Source organism: Scaptodrosophila lebanonensis, unplaced genomic scaffold (assembly GCF_003285725.1).
Source record: "Scaptodrosophila lebanonensis strain 11010-0011.00,11010-0021.00 unplaced genomic scaffold, SlebRS2 tig00000101-arrow-pilon, whole genome shotgun sequence".
Taxonomy (NCBI): domain Eukaryota; kingdom Metazoa; phylum Arthropoda; class Insecta; order Diptera; family Drosophilidae; genus Scaptodrosophila; species Scaptodrosophila lebanonensis.
The window spans coordinates 3826113-3847171 of NW_022060569.1; the positions used below are offsets into that span (position 1 = coordinate 3826113).

General features: G+C 45.8%; 1 protein-coding gene across 1 annotated transcript; it reads left to right on the forward strand.

The window, feature by feature from the left end:
• The first annotated feature begins 7664 nt into the window (after positions 1 to 7664).
• Positions 7665 to 8407, forward strand: LOC115628104. The gene is made up of 2 exons (XM_030524085.1): positions 7665 to 8239; positions 8302 to 8407. Exons 1-2 carry the CDS (start codon positions 7739 to 7741, stop codon positions 8320 to 8322), a joined length of 522 nt encoding a protein of 173 aa, XP_030379945.1. The 5' UTR covers positions 7665 to 7738; the 3' UTR covers positions 8323 to 8407.
• The last annotated feature ends 12652 nt before the right edge of the window (positions 8408 to 21059 follow it).

The window sequence follows — 21059 nt, forward strand, 5'->3', positions numbered from 1 at the left end:
ATGTCCGCTTAGCTGATCCGGCGTTCTTCAAGCCACAGCAAATTGATATGCTTATCGGTGCCAATTTATTCTACGAGTTGTTGTGCGTAGGTCAGATTAAACTGGCTGATGGCCTGCCACTTCTGCAAAAGACTCGTTTTGGCTGGATAGTTACTGGAGGTGGCTCGCAGCGTCAGAAATCTGCTTTGGTTGCATCCAAGTCTCCGTCTACACAGGATTGCAATACACGAATCGAGCAGATGGTTCGCTCTTTTTGGGAACTCGAAAGTGGTGTCGATCCGGCTGTAAAACTTACAAAAGAAGAGTTCGACTGCGAGGAGCATTTCAAGGCTAATTACAGGCGCCTGCGTACTGGCGAGTATTCCATCCGACTGCCTGTAAAGCTCAGCACAGATCTGCTTGGCGATTCCTATACGCAAGCCTATCGTCGGTTTATAAACTTGGAGCGAAAGTTAGAACGCCATCCACTTCTCAAAGCACAGTACTCTGCATTCATTAAGGAGTATTTAGAGTTGGGTCATATGTCGCTTGTATCGCCAGTTTCGCTAAATTTGTGCAAGTATTTCCTTCCGCACCATTGCGTTCTGAAGGAGGACAGCACAACGACAAAGTTGAGAGTCGTGTTTGACGGTTCCGCATCCACATCCTTTGGTCATTCTTTAAATGACATCCTAATGGCTGGTCCTTCCATTCAGTCAAAGCTCGCAAACACGCTTGTTCGATTTCGCACGTTTCCTATCGCTTTAACAGGAGACATCTGCAAGATGTACCGCTGCGTGCGAGTATCAAATCCGGATAGCTATTTTCAATGCATTCTATGGCGTGACTCGCCTCAAAAGCATATTCAAGTTTTCCGTCTTGATACCGTCACTTACGGTACAAAGCCTGCCTCGTTTCTCTCCGTTCGCACTATGCATCAGCTGGCTGAAGATGAGCATGAGCTATTTCCTATTGACTCCGATATCTTGCGTCGCGATTTTTATGTTGATGATTTAATCACTGGTGGTGCTTCTACAAACGAAGTCATAGAAATTATGAGACACAGGGCTACTTGCCAAGGCTAATTTCAAGCTAAAGAAGTGGTGCTCCAGCAATCCTGATGTACTCAAACAAGTTCCGGAAGAGGACAAAGAAACTCTAGTTAAGTTTGATGATGGCAGTGACATCACAAAAACTCTAGGACTGTCGTGGGATCCTGCGACGGATTTATTCATTTTCATGTTTCTGCCAACATTGGCATCTGGTCGAATTTGCAAGCGCACTGTTTTGTCGACTATTGCCAGATTTTATGATCCGCTTGGCCTTATTGGACCAGTAATCGCAAAGGCTAAAATATTCCTGCAGGCGCTTTGGAGAGGAAGGCTAGATTGGGATGAAAGCCTTTCAGCATCATTGACAACATCTTGGCATAATCTTATTGCAGATTTTGAGCGCACAAAGCAGCTGAAATTTCCAAGGCTTGCACTTTCTGCTGGTGTTTCCATTGAAGTGCATGGTTTTAGTGATGCCAGCATAGATGCCTATGGTGCTTGCGTCTACATCATTTCGACCACGCAAGGCCAATCTCGTGCGGAGCTGCTGTGTTCCAGATCTCGTGTGGCGCCACTCAAATCGTTGACCGTGCCCCGACTAGAGTTGTGCGGAGCCGTTTTGCTGGCACAACTCATATACGAAATATCTCGCATGGAGTTATTCGACTGCAAGTTTTATTGTTGGTCTGATTCTGCAGTAGCGCTATCTTGGATTCGAAGCGAGCCATCCAGGTTTCAAATTTTCGTTTCCAATCGCATCGCAACTATTCAAGAGTTGACCTCTGGCATGGAATGGCGATATATTCCAACCGATTTGAATCCTGCGGACATACTTTCACGTGGAGCTTTGCCCAGCGAATTAGTCCAGTCCAACTTGTGGCTACATGGTCCCGCATTTCTGACGAAAGATAAATCTTCTTGGCCAGAGTCTTGCAATTCCGTCTCGTCGCTTCCTGAGCAGCGCTCTAAAGTGTTTGTAAGCACCACACTGTGCGAAGACATTGCATAGCAATGCAAATATGTTAACACATTTGAAAAGCTGCAGCGCGTGTTTGCATACGTATACAAGTTCCTGCACCGTGTACGAATTCCTGGGCTATCGGTGGACTGCATCCGTCATGGAACACTGCTATTGATGCGCTCAATTCAAATGTCTACGCTTCTGGACGAATACAAGGCCTTGCAGGCCGGACAGACTTTGAAATCGTCTAGCTCATGTCTTTCCTTATCTCTGGATTGATGCGCGTTGACGGCCGTCTAAGTAACTCTGCGCTCGACTTTGGAGCCCAGCATCCAATTATACTTCCAAGGCGTCATCCAGTCACGCGTTCAGTCGTTATGCACTACCATGTCCGTAATCTGCATTCTGGACCTCGTGCATTGCTGGCCTCAATTCGGTTGCAGTATTGGCCAATTGGCGGTCGGAAAACAGTCAGGCTGTGCAAGAATTTTGCCTTGCTGACTGTATTGATTGTCGTTTCATTCCGCCGCGCTCGCCTCACTTTGGTGGTCTATGGGAAGCGGCTGTAAAGACTGCCAAGCATCATTTCTACAGATCCGTTGAACTATCGCTGATCGAATTTGATGAGCTGCGCACGCTTGTATGCCATATCGGGCCAATTATTAATTCTCGCCCATTGTTATCCCTTTCAGAACATCCAGCAGATCTCGATGTCTTGACTCCAGCTCATTTTCTTGGTGCTGCTCCGCTGTCAACGTACGTTGAGCCTGATCTGATGAAGCTCAACTTCAATCGGCTGGATCGATGGCAGTGCGTGACATACTACCAGCAGATATTTTTGGCTCGCTGGCGAGAAGAATACTTGACGCTTCTTCAACAGCGCTCAAAATGGCGAGTGTCGCAGCCTGGACTCTCCGTTGATGATGTCGTTCTGGCCAAGGAGGAGAATTTGCCGCCCCTCAAATGGTCATTAGCAGGGGTGGTCAGCCTCATCAGCGGCGCAGATGGCGTGTCGAGAGTTGCAGAATTGAGGACTGCCACTGGAACCATTCGACGAGCCGTTCGAAAATTATGCCCGCTGCCGAAACAAGATGTTGTTGAAGACCCTGGGTCTCTAACAGGGGGAGTATGTTTGGTCATCCGGCCAAAAACAGCCAAAACCTGCCGCACATCATAGTTAATAAGTAACGTAAATAACTCAATACAAAGTGCTCGTTTTCTTGTCACTTGCTTTGTATAGCAAGCTGAGCACTTAACGTTTCCTTATGTTGCTTGCTATAAATTTGCATAGACTGCTGTGCAGCCGCCACATATGTACTAGTTATTGTCGCTAACTCTGCAAGTGAAGTTTCGTTTTCGTTATCGCATTTGGTACGGAGAAGCTTAGCTTTCCGTCTACCAGCATAAACCTTGTAAATCGCGCAAAACACACAAAATCGTAGCCGGTGATCGCTACCTATGCAAAGTAAACATTTGTGAACCTCTTTTAAATTGAACACTTTCGTTTTCGCTTATTTTGCAATTATTTCGCCAACATAATTTCGCATATTTGGAATCATAAAAAAGCTTATGCTTATACACCTTCTTTTCAGCGAAACTTCGGGGCGCTCAACTAAACTACAGCGTCACCGAGAAGGAGTGCCTGGCTGGGGTGAAAGCAGTCGAGAGATTCCGGCCGTATGTGGAATTAATTCAGTTTAAGATTGTGACTGATCACACCAGCCTACGGTGGCTCATGTCCTTAAAGGTGGTGGACGGCAGGTTGGCGTGGTGGTCCTTGGCCTAGCAAAGATTTGACTTTAGTATTGAACATCGGAAAGGCAGAGACAATATTGTAGCCGATACATTCTCGCGGGCTTTCGAGCTCGAGGAGATTGACTTTTTTGATTTCGAGTCGACCGAGTTCGGAAGCGCGGAATACACGCAGCGGCTGAAGCGAGTGCAGGAGAATGCAGAACAAATTCCAGATTTGCGCGTGGAGGATGGGCTGCTGTATAAGAGGGCGCAGCTCACGAGGCCAGAGCGAGAGGAATTTTCGTGGAAGCTTTGGGTACCGCGTCCTGTGTCCGCAGCCCTTGTACAGCAGGCCCATGAGAGCGACGCAGCCATGCATGGGGGAATGAAGTGAAAATTGGAATGGCTCAGACTGTTTTTATTCTGGCCCGAGATGGTGGCGCAGGAAAAAATAGGCCAGTAATAGGTGCCGTATCCGAGGTCCAGGAAAGGAAACACTACCATTCTGATAGTTCTGCACCACATGTCCAAATTTGTGTGGCTACGAACAATGCCAAAAGCCGGTGATCCGGTTTCTGCAAGAGGAGATGTTTTCTGCATTTGGAGCCCCTGAAACCATCCATACGGACAATAGAAAGCAGTTTGTGGCCAGCCAGTTTACTATGTTCCTGCAGAGGCTGAGCGCCACCCATGTACGCAAGGCGAACTACTCCCCGCAGGCGAATGCAGCAGAGTGCGTGAACCAGTCTGTGTTGGCGGCCATCAGAACGTATGTGCCAGAGGATCACATGAAGTGGGACGAGAAGCTCGCAGACGAGAGCGAAAATAATTAAGTACGTACCTGGCCAAGAAGAATACAGGCGCAATTTTGCCCTCAGCCGATTTGAGGCCGTACACGCTAAGGATAAAAGGCAGGGCGCGAAGACAGACCAGTCCACCAGGCTAGGGCAAATAGTGTGGGGACGTCGGCACAGCAGGTGTGAAGCTGCCAACGTTGTGACGGGGTAGCACCGGAGGGACTGCGTGCTGGACGAGAGAGGCGCATGCTGGGCTAAGTAGCCCTAATACACAAAACTTATATACATACCTACACATATACATATTCCATTCAAACATACAACACAAAAATTATGTACACCACACACTCCATAAATATTCACATACATCCAATTCAAACATACCACACAAAAATTATATACATTCCTCACATATATGCAAAATCCATTCACCTACCCTAATTAAAACATGCAACACAAAAAATTATATTTATACCATAGACCAATTAGCATTATAGCCACAAAACAGAAACGCAACACCAAACAATTAACAATATTATAAAACACACACACACATAGTCCTAGTACTTGTAGCGATAGATGTCCGCTTGAACGTCACAATTCCGGTCAAAAACAGGCAAATTTGTAAAAAATAAAAAAATGAAAAAAATGTAACTGCATATGTATATAGTTCTATATCTTGTTATGTCCACCTTTGCCAGTGCATCCCCTGTCGTTACGCCGGCTAGCCATCGGCTCAGGGCCAGATTCGACCGCGACAGGGGTGCGGCAGACCAACAATAAATTTATATTTTTACTTATCAACACCTGCTCTTACGGCCCACTGTCATGGACACCTGGGTAATTTGGTGGTGTGGCTATTTCGGTTTCATATAGCCGCGTGGCCCTCCCTACCTTGAGCCGGTCTTGGCATTTTGTTGCCGGCTCCCTTTTACAAGCTTGTTTTGGTGTTTTCCCTTTTTGCTCAGTGACTGTTGTCACCCCATCTCACCCTACAAATGGACTCTACTCCAGACTCATGTTCACTTACAGATATTTATTACATTTGACTTTTTGTAACACAAGGTTTACCTAACAAAACATTTTAACAAAATCTTCTACAAATAACATTGTCTTAAGAACTACTTAACAATACTTTTTTTCTCTGTTTTTAAGAATTTAGGATCATATGCCACGAATGTTACATTGGTGTTGGTTGGTGTATTTTAAAAGTTAACGCATGTGTTTTTTTTTTTTTTTTTTTTTTTTTTTTTTGATTAGGGGTGTATGTACGTATATAAACTGTTTGTATTGGGGCTATGAGCGTGTGTGTATTACAATATGGTTAAATGTTTGGGTGTTATTTTTGTTTTGTATTTTACATTATGTGGCTATGGGCGTGTGTGTGTTACAATATGGTTAAATGTTTGGGTGTTGTTTTTGTTTTGTATTTTATATTATGTGGCTATGGGCGTGTGTGTGTTACAATATGGTTAAATGTTTGGGTGTTGTTTTTGTTTTGTATTTTATATTATGTGGCTATGGGATGAATGTGAGTCTGAGTGCTATGGAAATTCGGTGTGTGTTTGAATATGGTGTATGTGAACATGTATGGAGTGTATATAAAGGAGTGTGTGGTGTATATAAAATTTTGTGTTCTATGTTTGAGCGGAATATGTGTGAGTATTTAGTTGAATTTTGTGTTATATGCTGCACTGGTGTATGTGAGATGGCTATGTATATGTATGTAGGGTGTATATAAAATTTTGGTTCTGCATGTTTGATATGTATATTGAAGGTACGTATGTAATATTTTAATGTTGAAGGGTACTTAGCCCAGACTTCCAGGTGCATGGAAATTGGCCTGACTTCCGCTAGGGCCGAGGTCCTGCCTAAGACCCAGTACTGCCGGTCGGTGCTGACCCGCGCACAGCGCACTTCCCAGAACGCCCGCAGTTACTGCTACTCCTCTGCCTATGAAGCCTCGCTGGTGTATATCCCAACCCTCCTGTCATCACTCCGGTGTTTGAATCTTCTCTTCCGCTTATTTTGTCCCCTTTTTTTGTTTTTTTTCCCGCAATAGCACGTGTGTCTCGCTCACTGTCCACAATTGATTTTCTTCTTCTCTGAGGCCACGACTTGCCATTCCCCCGGAATTGCTACTTTACCCACTTTGCAACCCTCCTAATTGGTAGCACTGGTCCTCACCCCTCACGCACGAGTATTTGTTATCGGCCCGCTCCAGCTGTCAATCGCGCGAGTTGCCACTCCTTTTGTCCGACGACATTTGTGGTTTCCCAATACTGCCGCGCCGCACATAACACCACACTCCGGTTTTATTCTGGTGTCAAACGAAAGAAACGGGAGTGAGAAGCGCCGCGGTTCTTTCTCTGCCCAACGTAGGCCACCGCCCACACCCCGAGATGGGTCTCTTGGTCTACCGATGAACAAAGCCGGGCCTTAGCTATTGCTTTAAATCTTTGGCGTGGAAGACTCCCAACCGACGCCCGTGCATGTCCTCCAACTCGTACAGGCTGTTGCCCACGCTGCTCCGGACACGGCATTTCACATACTTGTGGCACAGCTTCGTGTTCACGTTGTCCTTAAAACGACTGAGGACAAAGTTTCGCCTGTAAATCTCTTGGCCAGGTACGTACGCTACCATCCTCGCACGCTTATCGTATTGCCGTTTCGCCTTTTCATACGCCAGGTGGACACTCTGCTGTACCTCATCCCGCACTGCCTTCTGCTGATCCGATCTGGGCAACATGCGCAATTCCGCATCCTCCAGCGCCCCCAACTTGCGTGCCAGCTTGTAGTCCTTCCCGCTGGTGAACATGTGCTGCCCAAACAAAACGAAATACGGGGACGTGCCGATGCTGCCATGGATAGCACTGCGTGCTGCACACTGCACGTCCGAGAGCTTCTCGTCCCACTTCGTGTGGTCGCCCTGTACATATGTCCTGATGGCCGCTAACACCGTCTGGTTCACGCGTTCCGCCGCATTCGCCTGTGGGGCATAGTTCGCCGTGCGTATGTGAGTGATGCTCAGCCCCTGCAGGAACCCCGTAAATTGGCTGGCCACAAATTGCTTACCGTTGTCGGTATGGACGGTTTCTGGGACACCAAATGCCGAAAAAACCTCCTCCTGCAGAAACCGGACCACTGCCGCCGCTGTTGCTTTTGGCATCGCTCGCAACCACACGAATTTGGACAGATGGTCAAGAACAACCAGAATGGTGGTATTCCCTCTCCTGGACCTCGGATACGGCCCCAGAAAATCCAGATACAGCCTCTGCATTGGTCGGAGCGATACGGTTTCGGCGCCCATTACCGGCCTCGCTAATTGCGTGCTGTGTTTTGTTGCTTTGCACGTTTCACAGCCGGCAACGTACCTCCTCACCTGTGCCACCATCCCGGGCCAGAAAAAAAACTGCCTGAGCCGTTCTATGGTCCTCTTCATGCCCCCATGCATAGCCGCGTCGCTCTCATGGGCCTGCTGTATAAGGGCTGCGGACACAGGACGCGGTACCCAGAGCTTCCAGGAAAATTCCTCTCGCTCGGGCCGCGTGAACTGCGCCCGCTTATACAACAGCCCATCCTCCACGCGTAAATCCGGAAATAGCTCCGCGTTCTCCCGCACTTGCTTCAGCCGCTCGGTATACTCCGCACCTTCGAACTCGGTTGTCTCGAAATCAAAAAAATCAACTTCCTCCAGTTCGAAAGGCCGTGAGAGGGTATCGGCTACAATATTTTCCTTGCCTTTCCGATGCTCAATATTAAAGTCGAACCTCTGCAGGGCCAACGACCACCGCGCTAATCGACCGTCCAACTCCTTCAATGACATCAGCCACCGCAGGCTGGCGTGATCAGTCACCACCTTAAACGGCATCAACTCAACGTACGGCCGGAATCTTTCGACCGCTTTTACTGCAGCCAGGCATTCCTTCTCGGTGACACTATAGTTCAGCTGAGCGCCCCGAAGCTTCGCTGAAAAAAAGCTATCGGCCTTTCGGCCCCGTCTGCATCGAGTTGGAACAAAACCGCTCCTATGCCCGCTTGGCTCGCGTCACATTGGATCACGAACGGCTTCCGAAAGTCTTGATGCACCAACACTGGCGCGCAGGTGAGTGCCCCTTTCAACTCCTGAAATGCCGCAACCGCTTCGCCCGATAATTGGAACTTTCCCTTCCCTTTCAGGCACTCCGTTAACGGCGCGGAAATCGTGGAAAAATTCCGAATGAAACGCCTATACCAGCCAGCGGTCCCAAAGAATCGGCGGAGCTGCTTTGCGCTGGTCGGCAAGGAAATCGCCCGAATCGCCTCGACCTTCTCTGGATCCGTCCGCAACGCACCATCGCCAACCACAAACCCCAGATACTTCAAGTACTTGTAGCAGAACTTGGATTTTTTTAAGGAAATCGTCAAATTGGCTACTTTCAAAGCACTTGCCACGTCCAACAGCACCTTGCAATGATCCTCAAACGTTCTGGATATTATGAGAAGGTCGTCCAGGTAGACGAATACATGGCTTCTCAAACGCTGGGGAATCACCTTATCCATCACCCGGCAAAGGCGCTGCGCCGCATTGCACAACCCGAACGGCATGGCCTTAAATTGATACAGTGGCCTTCCTGGTACCGTAAACGCGGTGTACTGCCGGCTTTCCTGATCCAGTTCGATCTGCCAAAAAGCATGCTTTAGATCCAGGCTGCTGATGTAAATGGTATCCTCCACTCGGCTCAAGATCGACTCAATGCTCTGGAGTGGGTAAGCATCCTTCACCGTGAGCTGATTTAGCTTTCTCGCGTCTAAGCACAACCGGTTCTTTCCAGGCTTCCTCACCAAAGTCACTCGGTTGCTCCATGGACTCTCACTTGGCTCGATAACCCCTAGCCGAAGCATCTCGTCGACTTCTGCAAACAATAGCGCCTGCACTGCCGGCGACACAGGATAAAAACGCTCTTTCCCTGGCAGTGCCCCCTCCGTCAACTGAATGTGGTGCTGCTCCACTGGCGTCCTACCCAGACCGTGCTCCTCGAAGGATCTGAATTGGGCCACGACTCGCTGTAACTTCTCCTGTTGCCACGCCTCTAAATCGTGTGGCTCCGTTGGTGTACTCTTTCCTAAGCGCTCCTCCTCCAACTCAGCCACGTGCTGTCCTTCGTCCACAGCCGGGATCACATTCGGAGCCAAACCGAACCTGCGCCAAAAATCCACGCCCAGATAAAGCGGTTGGCACAACGACGGGCAAACGTGGAATACCATTTCCGACTCTGTTCCGTTATACCTAACGCGCGCCATCACGCTGCCAATAATGCAATGTGGCGCGGCGCCGGCTGTCCTTACCGCGGATTTGTTTTCGCGTACCACCAAACCTAGTTTGCGGACCGACTCTATGGCACCACTTCCCAGCAAGCTCACCGACGCCCCGGTATCCAACAGACCGGTAAATTCTCTGCCTTCAATCGCTACCGTAGCATATGGGCGGCTGTCGGAACGACATGCAGAATTCACCGCGGCACACACCGCCTGGCGTTTCTGTCGGCGTTCGCGGTGTCTCCTACGCGCCCGCAAGGATGTCTTCGACGCCCCTCTCGCATCCGGTTCGTGCTGGCTACCAAATATGCGGTTCCTGGCTACTTCATAGTCGCGCTGACGCTGCTCCAAGGGTTTCCGCTGCGACCATACTTTCTTCGGTGGGACTGCCTGGTTGACTTTATATATCTGTGAGTAAATATGACTAACGGTACTATCCTTATCGCTACTAATTCCTATCCTAACTACTGTTTCATCGGAGGTACGCGTTTCACCGTCTACCGAGAGTGCGACTCCTCCGGCTGCGTCGGACTCCTCTCCGAGTTTCCCGGACGGCATTTCGGACATCTTGGCAGCACCACGCCTGGTTGTCCGCATTTGAAGCAAAACATATTGCGCACCGCAGACTCGCAATCGAAATATGTATGCCCTGGTTGTGCACAATTCCAACACTTGAGATTCGAGCGGCTCCCACTAGTTTCATGTGGCCTATATACCGCCTCCAAATGCTCCAGTTGGCCGCCTTCTGTACCTTCTGCTACCACGTCCAGCTCGTGTACTCGATGCTGCTCTCGCTGCTGCCCGTAGTTGGTACTGGCTGAGGGCCGCGCCCAACGCGTTGCCAGCATCTTTTCGGCGTCTTGGCACTCCTCTCTCAGCTTCTGCAGATTCGTTATATTCATCGGATAGATGACCCTAGACACGGTGTCTTTAATATTTGTCTTTATCACCTTAATAAGGTCATAATCCGAAAATGGACACACCAACCGAGAACGCAACACCAGCATCGCCTGAATATACTCTTCTATGCTCTCGCCATGCCGCTGCTTCCGCTCCCTCAGCTCCTGCTCTCGTTCAAACTCCGATCTTCGAGTCTGAAATTGCTGCTGCAGCCCATATCGGAGATTCGGCCAGTCCGGCACGCCCGAGGTACGTATGTACATCCAATACCAATCTTTCGCTCTTCCGTTCACCAGGCAGTGGAAGTCTCGCAACACGTCGGCCCAGGGCACCTGATACAAGGACTGCAAATGCTCCAATCGAAATATAAACTCTGCCACCGGCATTCCTTTGGTTTCGCCATCAAATACAAGGCCCCACTTTCTGATGTGGACGACGTCGGGCCGGGAGTCTCCCATCGTGGTTCGCCTTAATGGCCTGTGCACGTCAGGGCCCAAATCGCGCATCCACGGATCGGCTGAGAACTGCCGCTGCTCCACATGTGCCCGCTGTTCTGCCTCTAAAATTCGGTTGTCGACGAACAGGTGAGTCGGTGCTGCAGCTGCTGGTCTACTACTTACAAAATCTCTTTCTTTCTCTGCCGGCTCGTACCCGCCTAAGGCTGGCCGCTGCATTTGCGCGTGAGCTCGCTCTGGCCTGCCCACCGGCGCCTGTGCTACAGACGGAGGCGCGCTATGCGTTTTCTCCTGCCTCAGCGCTGCCACTGCCTCATTAATCTCGCGCATGAACGACAGCATGCTGGCCTGCATCGTCTCTCGAATGGCCTCTACTTCTGACGACAACGATGCGCGATACGTCTCGTGGGCCTGTGCTAATGCCACGTTGATCGCTGACCGAATTTCGCTTGGCAGCGCAGACTCGGCTCTGCCACCCTGCTCTTCACCGCCATAGTCATGCGCGCGTGCGCCGGCTGTTGCTCCGGAACTGTTCGGCAATTCATCCCCAAATCCTCGGAACGCTGCCTCGTTTACACTCGGCGGCGATGCGTCATCATGGAGTGCTTCTGCTGGCTTGCCCGCCTCACTCAATCCTACGTGAGGAGGAGAGTCCAAGTGAACCAATGGCCTATTTCTACTAAACTCCTGACTCCGCCTGACCTTCCGGGTAACATTCGGGTCAAGATTCATTTCTCAGTACCTTGTTAATCCAAACCCAAAAAAAAACCACTGCTAGTACTCGGATCCGTACCCGCCGATTATAATATCAAAAAAAATCTATATCTATATTATAAACGAGCAAACTCCAAATAAATAAATAGATCGGTCCACTCGTATGTATGTGTTTTCTTAAATGATAAGCGGGGATAATATCCTTAGCTAAGTACCCGTTGGAATATTTAATCCAATCAAATGCTTATGTATATATATAGAGAAATACCATCAAACACACAACCAAAAAAAGGAATAAATAAATAAATAATAAATAAATAAGAACAAATAAATGAGAATAAATAAATGAGAATAAATAAATGTATACCAAAAGACTTAACAAAAAAAATACTAAGTGAAAATATTACTCAAAAAAAAAACAAACTAACGATAAGTTGAACTTCAAATTCCCGCCCTATGCACAGACCTGCTAATCTGTGCCAAAATACCCTGTCGATACTTATTAATATCGATGGTTCAGTCCAGGAACAGCTGTGCTTGACCGGGACCATTCACAATGGACTCCCTGTCTATTGATAATTGATTTGCTGCTACGCAAATAAATAAATAAAAGGTAATTAACACTAACAGACAATAGCATAAATCAAAACAATCTTTCTTTACTCTCACAGGCTCAACACTAGACATGTAAGGGTGAGATGAGGATCCTCAGTATGACGCTGCCCCACGGCGCGCTGTCACTGCAAAAGGTAAACAACCAAAACAAACATACATATATTTATCGCACGCTTTATTCCACCAAATTCCTTCCAGGCGCCTACCAAAACTAAAATCTCGCTTGGGCTATTTCGAATTGCTGCTCCCATGCTCTGCTACGTAGGGCAACGATGCTCTTTCCGCTTGGGACAGGACATGGACCTACTACGCAACCATACACAAGAACTACCAAACAACCACAAAAAAAAAGGTAACTAACACCAAAAAAAAACATAAGGCAACTATACTATTCTTTACTTAACACCTGACAGACATTACTCTCTATCTTTCCAGCCTCGGAACCCCCTGTAGGGCAACAATGAGTGGGCACCAAGACCCCTCACGGACCTGCTACACTCGCTCCTTCGCTGCGCCTATTCTGCTGGTTACCAACCTACACCGCGCTGTAAGAAAGATGCAACTGCGGCAACGATGGGCTGAGCCCTAGTGAAGCTCATCCACGGACCTGGCAGTTGCACCGTTTCCTGCCGGCTCAGGGGCCGCCAGCAGCTATTGCTGTTGAAATTTACATGTAAACACTAAATAAAGAATACAAATCAACAAAAAAAACAAACAACAAGACTCTGGCTTTTAACTTGCTTCGAACTGGGGCAACATTTGCTAAAATGTAGACCCAGGTGTATTTATTTTGGGCGCCATCTTGTTATGTCCACCTTTGCCAGTGCATCCCCTGTCGTTACGCCGGCTAGCCATCGGCTCAGGGCCAGATTCGACCGCGACAGGGGTGCGGCAGACCAACAATAAATTTATATTTTTACTTATCAACACCTGCTCTTACGGCCCACTGTCATGGACACCTGGGTAATTTGGTGGTGTGGCTATTTCGGTTTCATATAGCCGCGTGGCCCTCCCTACCTTGAGCCGGTCTTGGCATTTTGTTGCCGGCTCCCTTTTACAAGCTTGTTTTGGTGTTTTCCCTTTTTGCTCAGTGACTGTTGTCACCCCATCTCACCCTACAAATGGACTCTACTCCAGACTCATGTTCACTTACAGATATTTATTACATTTGACTTTTTGTAACACAAGGTTTACCTAACAAAACATTTTAACAAAATCTTCTACAAATAACATTGTCTTAAGAACTACTTAACAATACTTTTTTTCTCTGTTTTTAAGAATTTAGGATCATATGCCACGAATGTTACATTGGTGTTGGTTGGTGTATTTTAAAAGTTAATGCATGTGTTTTTTGTTTTTTTTTTTTTTTTTTTTTTTTTGATTAGGGGTGTATGTACGTATATAAACTGTTTGTATTGGGGCTATGAGCGTGTGTGTATTACAATATGGTTAAATGTTTGGGTGTTATTTTTGTTTTGTATTTTACATTATGTGGCTATGGGCGTGTGTGTGTTACAATATGGTTAAATGTTTGGGTGTTGTTTTTGTTTTGTATTTTATATTATGTGGCTATGGGCGTGTGTGTGTTACAATATGGTTAAATGTTTGGGTGTTGTTTTTGTTTTGTATTTTATATTATGTGGCTATGGGATGAATGTGAGTCTGAGTGCTATGGAAATTCGGTGTGTGTTTGAATATGGTGTATGTGAACATGTATGGAGTGTATATAAAGGAGTGTGTGGTGTATATAAAATTTTGTGTTCTATGTTTGAGCGGAATATGTGTGAGTATTTAGTTGAATTTTGTGTTATATGCTGCACTGGTGTATGTGAGATGGCTATGTATATGTATGTAGGGTGTATATAAAATTTTGGTTCTGCATGTTTGATATGTATATTGAAGGTACGTATGTAATATTTTAATGTTGAAGGGTACTTAGCCCAGACTTCCAGGTGCATGGAAATTGGCCTGACTTCCGCTAGGGCCGAGGTCCTGCCTAAGACCCAGTACTGCCGGTCGGTGCTGACCCGCGCACAGCGCACTTCCCAGAACGCCCGCAGTTACTGCTACTCCTCTGCCTATGAAGCCTCGCTGGTGTATATCCCAACCCTCCTGTCGTCACTCCGGTGTTTGAATCTTCTCTTCCGCTTATTTTGTCCCCTTTTTTTGTTTTTTTCCCGCAATAGCACGTGTGTCTCGCTCACTGTCCACAATTGATTTTCTTCTTCTCTGAGGCCACGACTTGCCATTCCCCCGGAATTGCTACTTTACCCACTTTGCAACCCTCCTAATTGGTAGCACTGGTCCTCACCCCTCACGCACGAGTACTTGTTATCGGCCCGCTCCAGCTGTCAATCGCGCGAGTTGCCACTCCTTTTGTCCGACGACATTTGCGGTTTCCCAATACTGCCGCGGCGCACATAACAATCTACACTTACATACAGATACAAGAGAATGAAATTTGTAAAAATTAAATTAAAGATTAATGGGAATTACATGTTTTGATTGCAGAGTCCCATCGAAACGCAACTCTTTTTCCCGGACTTAGGAGAATTAAGATATCAAGTTTGGTTATCCTAGCTCTTATACTTTCTGAAATCCTTGCGTTCATACAGACGAACAGACAGACGGACATGGCTATATCGACACGTCTTGCCACCTTGACCAAGAAAATATATACTATGTCGGGTCTGCCATGCTTCCTTCTCCCTGTTACATTTTCACCACCCGCAAACCTAATATAGTCTTGTACATTTCATGTACAGAGTATACAACGAGTAGGGAAGCTAAAGTCGGGTGTCCGACATGCACATTTACATAGCAATTTCGTCTATGTGAGTGTATGTATATCTATGCGCATCTATTTGTGTCTGTGTCAGCATACATGCAGTCAACCAAAGCAGCGGCAACAACAACAGCTGCGGGCAGCGCTTGGGCAGCAATTATATTTATGGCTATGACTTCCAGTTGAATCGGTCCATCATTATGAAACTTAACATACAGACTTATTGCCTGGAATTTTCTTCAAAATGTACGGCTTTAAGCCGGTAGCTTGTCGGTATGGCAAAAGCAAAAGATTCAAAAATTTTATATAAAAAGAAAGACGGTGTCTTTCTATGCACGATTTATTGGGTAAGAAAATGATCACACGTTCGCACAGCTAGAGTTCAATATAACAAGTGTTTCTTTAATTGTAGCGAAGCTACATACAATACAAAGGCCACCGCCGTAAGCACAACATAAGAGCGGCAATTGCAGTTATGCAGCTGCAGTGTACGACAATTTTCTCTTAACTAATGCGTTGCTTTCAATTATAATTCTCTTAAATAATCTTAAATCTAAGTGAAATGCCTTTACATCGGCCACGTTGAAGGCACGCAGTGCTTCAAAAAATATTTGTAGGCAATGGCGCAAGACGGTGTATCGCCCGATTAAACAGCCCCGCCTTCGTCCTGACGGTCGCCACGCGCACTTTGCCATCGGCGTCTTTTGTCGTCTCCTCGACGACTCCCAGCATCAACTGCTGAGGAGGAGCATGGCCGATGGCCTTTAACAGCAACGTCTTGGTGGACTTTACGGCCGCCTTCCTTTAGGCCTCTCTTTGTGGCAGCAAATGTGGCAATAGCATCGTTGTTGGTGTTGAAGCTGTTGCGGAGCTCCTCCAAAATGCGTGCAGCACCCACGAAATTGGTGGCATTGTCCGAATATATTCGCTTCACAGATCCACGGCGGCCGACAAACCTAGACAGACACACTATAAACGAGTTAGCAGTCAGGTCTGTCACAACATCAATGTGCGCAGCTTTGGAGGCAAATCATACAAAAACCGCGACATACATCTTGACCGGGGCTCTGCCACGAATTCCCATCGAGACAGGTATTGAACCACAAAAGTCCACTCCGCTCACCTCAAATGGCCTGCAGCCATGTAATTGGCTTGCTTGGATTGGTTTATACCTAATGCACAGTGTCGCACCATTGCGCTACATTGACAAGGCCAACTTGTTGGCGAAGAATGCTAACGTGCGCACGTGGACCAGCGCGGCAATTAGTGCGATGTAAATACTGCAAGTATGGTGCCTTAAGCAAGCGACCGCCAACTCGTACCAAATTCAATTGACGATTACCCATTCGAAATGGACAAATAAATGCATTTAATTTTTGGTACGAAGGCTGCAGGATCGAGCACTTGCTTAGCTTTGAGATCTCGTCTGCAAAAGTATGTGTTGTACTATGTGGACAACTGCCAAAAACGCAAACTCTAATTCAGCTGCTGCTGGCACAAGTGGCGAGTTTGTATTTGTTTTTCCGTTGATGAACCGGAATACGTAGCATATAATGCGGAGATAAGGTATGACGACGAATTTTCAATAAGATCCATGAAGGGATTTGAGCACTCATCGGCCACGATCGCGTTCTTCCGCTTCTCCAGCGTTGACTGATCTTTGGTCAGCTCTATATGAGAATTATGAGGCCAAGGGGAACAATCTAGTTTTAAAAATCGTGGACCCTTAAACCAGTGCGAATCAGTCAATTCGGCAAAGTTCCAATCGCGGAAACTGTTCGCAATTTGATGACCATTTGGTGAGCATGAATCCAAATGGCTTTAAAACTGAGTTTAGTTAAATATATAGCAACTGCAACTCCTCCACAGTTTCTGCACCAGATAGCTGGTCATCCACATAAAAGTTGTTAAAGTTGGCCAGAGATTTAGACGCCAATGGATGCGAATCTGTGTGCAGCTCTCTTAAGTATTTAAGGCATCGAATAGCCAGAAACAGTGCCAAAGCGGTACCATATGTTACCGTGTTCAAACGGTATATTTTAAGTGGTTCTGTGGTATCTTTTCTGCAAATAATCAATTGGAAGTTGCGTTGTGATTCCATGACTTCGACTTGCCGATACAGTTTGGCAATGTCAGCGGACAAAGCAAACGGCCGAAGTCGGAACCGCAACAAAGTTGAATATAAGCATGGCTGGATAGTCGGTCCAACCATGAGTATGTCATTTAACGACACTTGGGACGACGTCTTGCTCGACACGTCAAATACAACTCGCAACTTTGTTGAGGTGCTTTGCGGTCTTAGCACGCACTGATATGGAATAAAATAGTGCGGCTCTCTCGGGACCGTGTTGTCGATTGCGTTCATATGTCCCAAGGATATATATTCAGTCATGAAACTTATGTACGTCTGGCTGCTTGGACAATCTCCTTTCCAAGGCTAGAAAGCGCCTTTTAGCTGTTTCATAGGAGCTGCCAAGTGACTGCGGACTGGACTTAAATGGCAACGATACACTAAGACGGACCGAGGGCAAGCGAGTGATCGAGTTCACAAATGACTTCTCGCAAAGCATTTGTTCTGGAGTATATAAATGTGAGTCAGTCAAATTTGGAACTTCTTCCAACTCCCAGAACTTGCGAACTAATGCATCTAAGGAACTTTGTTCATTATCATTGTTCAGGCACTAGCATGAACATGAGAACCTTTCGTCACGGACCTGCAGCAGATAGACGCCGAGGCTATCTGGTGACATGTGCGATTGCCACATGCGGCGATCCTCTGTTTGCTTAGGCGATCCTTTGTGCAGCAATAAAATTTAATGACGGCTGCACACAGGTCACATAGGCAACGGAAAAAGGGTCTTAGAAACACGATAGTACTTATAAATAGAATTAAGACAACGCTGAGTCCTACAAACTCAGCGATAGCATAAGTAAATTTAAGATAACGCTGCGCCTTACAAACGCAGCATAGCTTTAAGGGATGAAAAATCTATAATATAAAAATGAATCGCAAAATGTGTTGGTAAGCGCATAACTCAACAACGCCTGGACCAATTTGGCCAAATCTTTTTTTTAAAATGTTCGTTGAAGTTCAAGGATGGTTTTTACGGCGAGAAAAATTAGAATTATTGCTGGAAAAACCCTAAAAATAGCCCTTTTCTTTTTCCCATACAAATGATTTGTAACTAAAACGTAGTCAATTTGAGCTTTATTGCTATGGTATAAAGTTCATATTAAATTACAAGCACTCACTGTTGTCGTCACTTACTTATGTATGTGAATGTTGGAATAAATTAGGACTGAAGGTTATCTGGAAACGCGCCCCTCTCGCTGAAAATAGTTTATCAATTAAATAACATTCGACATAAACAGAAAGCGGCCAGTGTTGCTCTCTTAATCGAAGTTTATCATTTGGCTGCAAGGCATCGATACGATAATGCTCCTACTCACACGTATCGATAGTGTGCCAGCACTATTACCATCTTAGCTTATGAGTGAGAAAATCGAGAATATATGTGTTTACGCCACATCTGTTTTGCAAACACTTTCGTGTAAAGCTCAAGCTAATTGCTTAAGCGAAAAGTTTGCCGTCTTCGTTGTACAACTTCGCAGCACGCTATCATTTTATTTTTTTTTAGTTTAGTTACTATAATGTAACAAGTAAAAAAGCTAAAGTCGGGTGTCCCGACTTTGAAATACTCTGTACATATGTTTACAATAATTATAGAAAATAAAAAAAAAAAGAATAAAAAAAATTGGATCGATTTTACCTCTCTCGGTATTCGAACTCACGTAAAGGGTGTATAATTGCACATTTACATAGCAATTGCGTCTGTGTGAGTGTATGTATGCCTATGCGCATCAATTCGTGTCTGTGTAAGCATTTTCCCAGTCAACCAAACAGCAACATCAACAACAGCCGCGGGCAGCGCTTGAGCAGCGCTGCAGCAGCAAATATATTTATGGCTATAACTTCTAGGTAAATTGGTCTATCATAGTGAAACTTGGCATACGGACACATAATTACAAACTAGGGGTATTTGCAAAATTTTTTTTTTCGTAATTCCAGAATTACGGGAGTTAGAGAAAATCGCATTTGCGGGGGAGAGGGGGGAGGGAGGGAAATTCCAAAATATACATTTTCTGCGTATTCACATAAGGCACCTTGGACTAAAATTTGGTGTTCCTAGGTCTTATGGTCTCCGAGATATAGGCGATTATACGAATGGAAAATCGCGAAAACCCCCATAGGGGGGAAGTGGGGGGGAAAATCAAAAAAATAAAACAAACTCGTATAGAATACACACATAACGCATCTTCGGGCAAAATTTGGTGTCTCCATCTCTAATAGTCTCTGAGATCCAGGTGTTCATACGGACGGACAGACGGACAGACAGACAGACAGGGCTAGATCGACTCGTCTTGTCACGCTGATCAAGAATATATATACTTTGTGGGGTCTGCCACGCCTCCTTCTGCCTGCTACATTTTTCAGCTCCCGCAAACCTAATATACTCTTGTACATTTCATGTACAGAGTATAAAAACAAGAAAGGAATGCTAAAGTCGAGCAGGCTCAACTCTTAAATACCCTGTACCACCCCACAAAAAAGTAATTTAATTAATTTAATTAAATTAATTAATTAATTTAATTTAATTAATTAATTTAATTTAATTAATTAACTAAATTAATTTAATTAATTAACTAAATATTCCATGCATGCATAGATACATTTACATTTACATCAGAATCGTGCCTTATGCGTGTTTGTGTACTGTACATATGTATGTATGTGTGCATTGGGCCTGGTTATATGGCTATAACTTTCTTTCCAATCATTCTATCATAATGAAACTTGGTATACGGATATACAATTACTAACTGGATGTGTCTACCAAATTTCAGTTCAAAATTCCAAGAATTACGGGAGTTATAGAAAATCGTTAATAGGGGGGGAGTGGGGGGGTGGATCAGAAAAAATGAACAAACTCGTCCTTTCTCGGTCTCAGGAGAATCTGTATACCAAGTTTGGTTATTCTAGCTCTTATACTTTCGGAGATCCTTGCGTTCATACAGACAGACAGACAGACAGACAGACGGACAGACGGACAGACGGACAGACGGACATGGCTATATCGACTCGGCTTGTCATGCTGATCAAGAATATATATACTTTGTGGGGTCTACCAAGCCTCCTTCTGTGTGTTCCATGTGCACTCGCACAAAACTAATATACCCTTGTACCCTTTGGGTACAGGGTATAAAAATGAATCGCAAAATGTGTTGGTAAGCGCATAACTCAACAACGCCTGGACCAATTTGGCCAAATCTTTTTTTAAAATGTTCGTTGAAGTTCAAGGATGGTTTTTACGGTTTTTTCGTGATTAGTGAAAAAATAATTTATATTTGATATGCCTCCTATAAGACGAAGCAATTTAGGTAGAAGAACCAGAAATGCTACAAACCAAGCTAATTACCGATCTAATCGTACTGTACAAGAACGTGACGACGGAAATGAACGTGAAAGAATTCGGATATCACAAACGCGTGAAGCGCGAGCGCGACATTCAACTAATAATCGCGCAAGTTTGAATCGAGCTGCTTTCAGTTACGATGTGTCAATTGACTACAGTAACTACCAATGTGTTGTTATTGGTTCTATGAACTCGGTTTGCTCACACTGTAAGGCATTAAAATACAAAAACGAAGCCAATGGATTGTGTTGCGCAAATGGTAAAGTGAAATTGATACCATTGGATCCACCACCAG